An 8,206-nucleotide genomic window follows, 5' to 3' on the forward strand; every position below is an offset into this window, starting at 1 on the left:
GGCTTGTGAATACCAGGGAATGCTGTGATGCAGCATGAGCAAAATATAGAGATGGTGATACAGAGGAATTGGTGATAAATGAATATCTGCAGTAGGCCACACAGGAGATCTCTAAATTACATCAAGCCCATATTTAGTTTCTGATGCTTTACAAACCAGATATTCTTTTCATATTTACTAGTAGTCACTATTCAATATCCACTTCCTATTTTGGTAAATTACTGACAATTGAGAGAACACAAAAATTAAACTTCAACTGTGCCTTAAATTCTATTTAAGTGTAATTAACTCTGAGAAAATCTTAACTGGTAAGAATGTTTTGAACATTGCGGGAAAAACAAATCTAAATAAGAACTTTGAAAATAGGATTTATGACAAGGTAATTAAGATGATCAAATAATAATAATAATAGTAATAGTAATAGTAATAATGATGATGATGATGATGATGATGATGATGATGATGATGATGATGATGATGATGATGGAAGGGACCTTGGAGGTCATCTAGTCCAACCACCTGCTCAGCAGGAAACCCTATACCATTTCAGACAAATGGCTGCCCAGTCTCTTCTTAAAAACTTCTTAAAAGTGTTGAAGAATTCACAGCTTCTGGAGGCAGGTTGTTCCATTGATTAATTGTTCTCACTGCCGGGAAATTTCTCCTTAGTTCTAGGATGCTTCTCTCTTTGGTTAGTTTTCATCCGTTGCTTCTTGTCCTGCCTTCAGGTGCTTTAGAGAATAGCTTGACTCCCTCTTCTATCTGGCAGCCCCTGAGATATTGGAACACTGCTATCATGTCCCCCCTCATCCTTCTCTTCATTAAACTAGACATACCCAATTCCAGCAACCGTTCCTTATATGTTTTAGCCTCCAGTCCCCTAATGATCTTTGTTGCTCTTCTCTGTACTCTTTCTAGAGTTTCAACATCTTTTTTTACATTGCGGTGACTAAAACTGGATGCAGTGTTCCAAGTGTGGCCTTACCAAGGCATTGTAAAGTGGTATTAACACTTCACGTGATCTTGATTCTATCCCTCTGTTAATGCAGCCTAGCACTGTCTTGGCTTTTTTGGCAGCTGCAACACACTGCTGGCTCATATTTAAGTGATTGTCCACTAGGACTCCGAGGTCCCTCTCACAGTTACTACTATTGAGCAAGGTACCCCCTATACTATACCTGTGCATTTGGTTTTTCTTGCCTAAATGTAGAACCTTACTTTTTTCACCATTGAATTTCATTTTGTTAGATAGCGCCCAGTGTTCAAGTCTGTCCAGGTCCTCCTGTATCTTAAGCCTGTCTTCTGGAGTGTTGGCTATTCCTGCCAGCTTCGTGTCGTCTGCAGATTTGATGATTTCCCCATCTATCCCCTCATTGATGAAGATGTTTTAGAAAACATCTTTAGAAAATTAGATTAGAAAATTAGAAAAGAAGCTTTATATTGATGTGGTTGTTACTTGTAGAAATACTTGAAAAATGTTTATATTCAATTGTTATCTATCAAAATACTAAGAAATGTACTAATTCAAGGTTGATAAACGAGAATATTATTGGAAAAAGAAAAAATCAAGGAAAGCTACTGTGTGGATTATGGAATTATATAAATTAATTGTTATTGTTTTTAAATATAAAACAAGACAACATGCTGTTTACCAAATAAGGTGATTATGTTAAAAATAATAAAATATATTAAAAAAAACAGTGCCTTAAATGCTTTTACTTCTTTTTACTTGCTTTTCAGCGGGAGAAGCATGAACTAAAATATCTGACTATCTGGACTTTTTCCAAATAACATATTATAAACTGATTCAGTATTGCATTCAATGTATTTAAATAAAATAAATGATTAAATATTTAATTTGCTTTGCCTTTTTTTTGTTTACAAAAAAGAGCTATTTCGAAGCGTTCAAAGCATTAAACATGACACATTAAATCTGCCATTAAGGAAATCATACAGGTAATTAAAATGTGCATATCTTTTTTTTTAGTGTGTGTGTGTGTATATATATGTAAAATAAAGAAACTGACAATGATTTGTGGTATTCTGATTAGCATATGTGATTATATATTCAAAATGTCATAAAGTATTATTCTTTATGATGACGCTGCACTGTACATATAGCATATGCTAAATTACTTATTTAATTTATTTGCCCATCCATCCCATAGAAAGCATCTCTGGGTGCCTTCCAGCATTAAAACACTTAAATCCTAACAAATAAATAGCCCACTACTCTTCAATATCTTAGATGACTTAGATGAGGGGATAAAAGGGAATAGCTGACACCAAACTGGCAGGAATAACCAACACTCCAGAAGATAGGCTCAATAAACAGAAGGATTTTGACAGAATTGAACATTAGGCTCTGTCTAACAATATGAAATTCAATGTAGAGAAAAGTAAGGTTTTAGTCAAGAAAAATCAAATGCACAAGTATAGAATAGGTGTACCTGGCTCAACAGTAGTATGAGAGGGAACTTGTAGTCCTAGTGGATAATCACTTAAATATAAGCCAGCAGTGTGCTGCAGCTGCCAAAAAAGCCAACACAATCCTAGGCTGCATTAACAGTGATAAAATCAAGATCATGTGAAGTGTTAATACCACTTTATACCTTGGCAAGACCACAATTGGAATATTGCATCCAGTTTTGGTCACCACAATATAAAAAAGATGTTGAGACTCTAGAAAGAGTGCAGAAAAGAGTAACAAATATGATTAGGGGACTAGAAGCTAAACCATTTGAAGAATAGTTGCAGGAATTGGGTATATCTAGTTTCATGAAAAGAAGGATTAGGGGTGACATGATAACAGTGTTCCAATATCTAAGGAGCTGTCACAAAGATGAGGGAGTCGATTTATTCTCCAAAGCACCTGAAGACAGGAAAGAAGCAATAGGTGGAAACTAATCAAGGAGAGAATCAACCTAGAAATAATGAAAAATTTCCTGACAGTTAGAACAATTAATCAGTGGCATAACTTGCTTCCAGAAGTTGTGGATGGTCCAACACTGAAGGTGTTTAAGAAGAAATTGGGCAACCATTTGTCTGAAATGGTATATGGTTTGCTGTTTGAGCAGGAGGTTAGACTAGAAGACCTCCTAGGATCCTTCCAATTCTATTATTCTGTTAAAAGAATAAAAATAGAAATCTTAATCAAGATATAGTTAAAAGATGGGGAAGGAGGGAACAGGATGCGCGGGGGTGGTGGGTGGGGGGCAATTGCCTCTTAATTCAACAACCACCCTGGAAATGTGATATCTTAAAGTACCAGGCATTCTGGCAAAGGCAGGTCTTGGCTGTGGGGTTGATCAGTTTTCAGTGTGTGATACAGGCTTGACATAATGAGAGAACAGTGAAATAAAAAAAAAAAACTTGGAGTAAAGAGTAACTGAAAGAAGAGACTCATACTAATAAAGAGCAGGAAATAATTCAGCCAACTAAGCACACAGCAATGGATATTAGAATAGTTAATATAATGTCAACTTATCCAATGAAAAGTAAATAGAAAACAAATTGCCCATCATTAAGATGGAGATGCATATTTTGTACTCACACTAATTTATCAGTTCTGGTATGCATTGTATGTGACCTTCATCCAAAGACTTTGTGCCTGTTTCTGCTTGAGATAGGCTCTTATTCTTTGTACACGTTGGGGGAGGGAGAAAGAGAGTCAAAAAGCCATCTTGGTGGTTGCAAATGTGTGATCAAAGGCCCGAGCATGAATATGTGTATGCATGAGGCTGATGCACATAGAGAAGATGGGTAGGACTTTGATTGTACAGGCAAGCCCTCCATCTTGGCTTTTTTTTTTAAACTCCCCCCCCCCTTTGACTATCACTTCCTTCATAGCAATTTGCACACTCTATATTGCGTGGAGATCTTTTCTTTTCATCTTGACTTTTAGAGGTATCCTGTACTCCCAGTAACCTATGGAGACCTTTAAGGTTCTATTTCTAGTGCTACCACTACTAAAGTGAAGGCATTAGTATTCTTTTCTCAAAGCTGGCCTTACTGCACCTCAAGAGAGGGTATTAGCCCTCTATTACAAAGGTCATGTACCCCTTAAAAAACACATACAAAATCAGACTTTAAAGATAAATCTGACAGAAAGGAGAGTATAAGGTTAGTGAGTGGACAGGACACGAAGTCAAAATTAAATTTAAATTGAAGACGTAAAGGATTAGAAATCTTAGTAAGACCCTAAAAAAAATTAATAAAAAATATTATTATTTTTCACCATACACCATACACCAAAACTCATTCTGGGATTTTTTTTTAACCGGATAAATGATAAGCCCAAAGTTAGTATGCAGAACAAAGCTTGGATTCATAAACTTTCTCAGTAGAACAAACTTCCTTAATAATCCAGACCTTCCTTCAATCACCCCACTTATACTATAGTGGTATTTTGGTTTGTAGACAGTTATTGAAAACTGCTCAAAGTCATTAAGGAAGGTACAATAGCAATTATTGTGGATACAGAATAATCTGGAAAAAAACCTGCAACCAGGCATCTACCCAAAAAAGACATTTCTATATACTTCATATTGAAAGCTTGGATTGAAAACATGTTTCTATACTCCAGAGACCAAGTGCAAAGGATCTTTTCCTCCTTCACAATCAAATAAAAATCTCCCATGTTTCCTATACCGCATTACTTGTTATTACTATTTGCAATACAAAAAAACGTTTGTACTGTACACGGACGTTAATAGTTGCAGGACTTTTTTCGGATACTTGAAAATAGGCATACGTCAATTAAGTTCCCAAATAGAACCCAAATGTTCTCCCGCTAGTAACTCAGGGGTAGGCAACCTTGGCTCTTTTATGACTCGTGGACTTCAACTCCCAGAATTCCTGAGCCAGCTGTGCTGGCTCAGGAATTCTGGGAGTTGAAGTCCACGAGTCATAAAAGAGCCAAGGTTGCCTACCTCTGCGCTAGTTACTCGATGGGGCTCGCTGAAACCGTATCCCTTGTTTCACGCGCCTCGGAGGCCGGAAGGGGCGGTGCGAAATTACCAACTCCATCATAATCCGTTTCGCTTTCCATCTGGCCGCGCTTGTGTGGTGGGCCCGCCCTCTCCGGTTTCGTCTTCAGCGATTTTGCCCTCCCGACCCCCCGTCCCCCCCCCCGAAAAGCGCCAAGTAAACTTCACCTTCCCCCCTCCCCTTTCTTATTGGACAAGGAGGAGGCAGGCGAGAGGCGGGGTTAAGGGCGGGGCTCCCGCGGACCGGGCCGCGCCGCGCCGCGCATGCACGAGAGTGAAACTGAGCGCCTGGACGGGAGGTGACCGCATAGTTGAGAATCTGCCGGCGTCCGCTGCTGCTGCTGCTGCTGTTTCTTCGGCCTCCGTCGGGAATAGGCGAGGGCCCGCCATGCCGCCTCCGGGTCAAGTCCGTCTCCCAGACCGGGATGCGGTGAAGCTCCGCGTCCGTAGCCTAATCAGGACCCACTGGGTGATGATCTTCAGCAAGAGCTACTGTCCCTTCTGCAGGAAGGTGAGGGGGGGGGAGGAGAGGAAGCAGGAGTTACCGTGGCAACGATCCTTTCTCGCTGTCGGGACCCTCTGGCCGCCGTTTCGGCTTCTGCTTGTGTCGGGTCAGTCGGGGATTCCTCGTATAGAGAGAGACACAGGCACCCGCTTCCGTTGCCATTTCCCTTTTCTTGCTGGTCAGTGAGCGCTTCCCTCCCGGAGGCGTCGAGCAGCCTCTTCCGCTATCTGGAGGCATGGGGTATGGCCAGTGGTGGCATTCAAATATGGGAACAACCGGTTCTCTATGTGTGTGGATGCCGCTTCCGGAAGTCCCTTCTGGGCCTGGGCAAGGAAAAAATTAGCTACCGGTTCTGCCGAAGTGGTGCGAACCGGCTGAATCCCACCACTGGGCATGGCGCAGGCTAGGCCCTCCTCGCTGTGGCTTCTTCCATGCTTTCGTGCCGGCCGGCCGGCAGTGACATAATAGGGCGTCTGGGTTAACCTCTTGGTGAAGGCTCCAAAGTAATAATTGGGCAAGGAAAACTTTTGGGTAGCGATTACAGGCACCTGGCTAGAGACCAGGAGGACATGGATTCTTGTTCTGCTTTAGGCATTAAGCCAGCTGGGTCAATCACTCTTGAGAGGATGGGTTTTGTAATACTTGTAATACACGGTGGCCCACACTCTTCAGCCCTCCAGAAAAGACAGTGTTGAACCACTTTTGAAATTTTGCCAAGAAAACTATGTCCAGGCAATGCCTGATGTCCACACTGGTGATTTTTTGGGAGACAATCCCCCACCCCCCCAAAATTGGAGCCCAAATCCACTTTGCCTTGCCAAGTTTTCTCTAAAATGATGATTGATGATTCATCATCAACCTCAATTGGAAATCCCAGGTGGCGTCACAGTGCCAGAATTTCCAAGGCCTTTATTAAGAAATGTTGTGCTGCACATTCTTTGGAAAGAAGTTTCATTGAAAAGGCGTAAAAATGTGTCCTTTGACAATTTGTCAAATGTGTGTTCATATATGAAATTCCACTTGTATTTACATAGCTTATTTGTCATGCTTATGCCATATGTTAAGATGTTCAGAAAGATTTAAAATATTCAGAGGAGAGAAGGTACAATACTTGTATGATGAAAATTAAAATAATGGTAATTAAGTGTGGATTAAAACATGATAGGATCCAATCTGGGTCGGTTACCAGGAGCAGAGGTTTATTCTTTCGATCATTCTGGTGAGAGAAGTTCCCTGAGGATGGGCTCCAGCACAAGTCCAAAAGCTCAGAAGACTAAACCACTGGTCCCGGTGACCAACCCAGATCAGATCCTGCAACAATATCCTAGGACATGTATATTTGCCTTCATGCATAAAATATGATATAATTTTAATTTTTTCCCTTTAGTGTATCATTTCTGAACTCCCACATTCAGGTTGTTGGGATATGGATTTTCTTCATGGAAATAGGATCGATTGTACCAGCAGTAGTTAATTGTTTATTTGTTGCCACACAGGTTTTAATTGAGGCTAATTTTGTAAACTAATACTCTATGTAAAAGAAATTCTGGAAATCATGAAGAAACAGCTTGTTATTGAGTAACACTGCTTATACAACAGCTTGTCTTATACAACTCTCACTAATATGATGCTGCACTCGGTGTTGGGTATCATTGTGGGCCTAGGAAGACATTAATATAATGAGTCATGGTAGAAATTCAACTCTGTGGTAATTAAATGTCATCATGATATACTTAACAGGACCAAATGTGAATAAGCATTGGCTAGAATATGTTAATCTTGCATTATCTCTAAAAAAGTAGAAAATATGAGTTGGATAAAAATGAAATTATACAAGGAAAAAACTAATTTATAGTTTCATATGTTGTAGAAATGTAAAATCGAAAGGCAATATAGAGAAGAAATTATACTGAATACGAAAAATCTTAGGTTTAAGAAAGTATAAATACATCAAAAGGGCACAAAGTTTTTCATGCTTCATTTCTGAATGGCTGCATTTAAACTGCAGGTGGAACCAGATCAAAATCTAAATATAAATAAGTACAAATTAAAACAACTAAACACAATCCCATCGTTGTGAAATAATTTTGGGAGGAGCTTTAGAGGCTATACTCAAGGATTTCAGAATATGCAGATGATTCCTGAGTCAAAATAGATGCAGACTTTTTGCTAATATTGACAGTATGAATTGAGAAATTCTTCCAAGATAGGATTTCATTGAATCTTATTTGCATGCAGTTAAAAAGATTCTCCATTAGTTCTTCCTTATTCATTTACTAATGACATTAAAAAAAACCTTTAAAGTGGAGTTTCTTTCTGATGGCTTGATTGGATTAAGAATCAATTCAAAATGTTTATTTGACCTAGTACTAAAAAAATAGGGGGTTATATTATTACTTTACAAATGTTCCTAAAAGTTTCAAACAAAATCAGTTAAATGTACTTCTTAATAGATATGCATGTCTTGAGTTCAGAAATCTACTTAAGAAAGTTTAATTGTTTTTATGGTTCTATTTTTTGTTATCTTCATGTTTTTCATAATCCAGAAGAAGGGGTATTTATAACATCTTCAAAAATAGGCATGGTCATGAATGATTATGGTACAATTCTGTATATGCAGCACTGGATAATAATAGAAAAACAGAGAAAAGCAGCTGTACTTAAATTATATTGAATTGCTGCTCTCTCTGTGTCTGTGGGGGGGGGGGGGGGG

The 8,206-nt window shown here is 39.1% G+C and overlaps 1 protein-coding gene across 1 annotated transcript in view; it reads left to right on the plus strand.

Annotated features, from left to right (window-relative positions):
- The first annotated feature begins 5,329 nt into the window (after positions 1-5,329).
- The window catches only part of TXNRD3 (thioredoxin reductase 3), a 34,861-nt gene continuing 31,984 nt past the window's right edge, over positions 5,330-8,206 (plus strand). The window contains exon 1 of the mRNA XM_015823564.1: positions 5,330-5,499. Within this exon, the coding sequence (XP_015679050.1) occupies positions 5,377-5,499 (123 nt within the window). The 5' untranslated portion in view covers positions 5,330-5,376. The remainder of the gene's footprint in view (positions 5,500-8,206) is intronic.

This window comes from Protobothrops mucrosquamatus, unplaced genomic scaffold (assembly GCF_001527695.2).
Source record: "Protobothrops mucrosquamatus isolate PMUCROS unplaced genomic scaffold, P.Mucros_1.0 scaffold1913, whole genome shotgun sequence".
NCBI lineage: Eukaryota > Metazoa > Chordata > Lepidosauria > Squamata > Viperidae > Protobothrops > Protobothrops mucrosquamatus.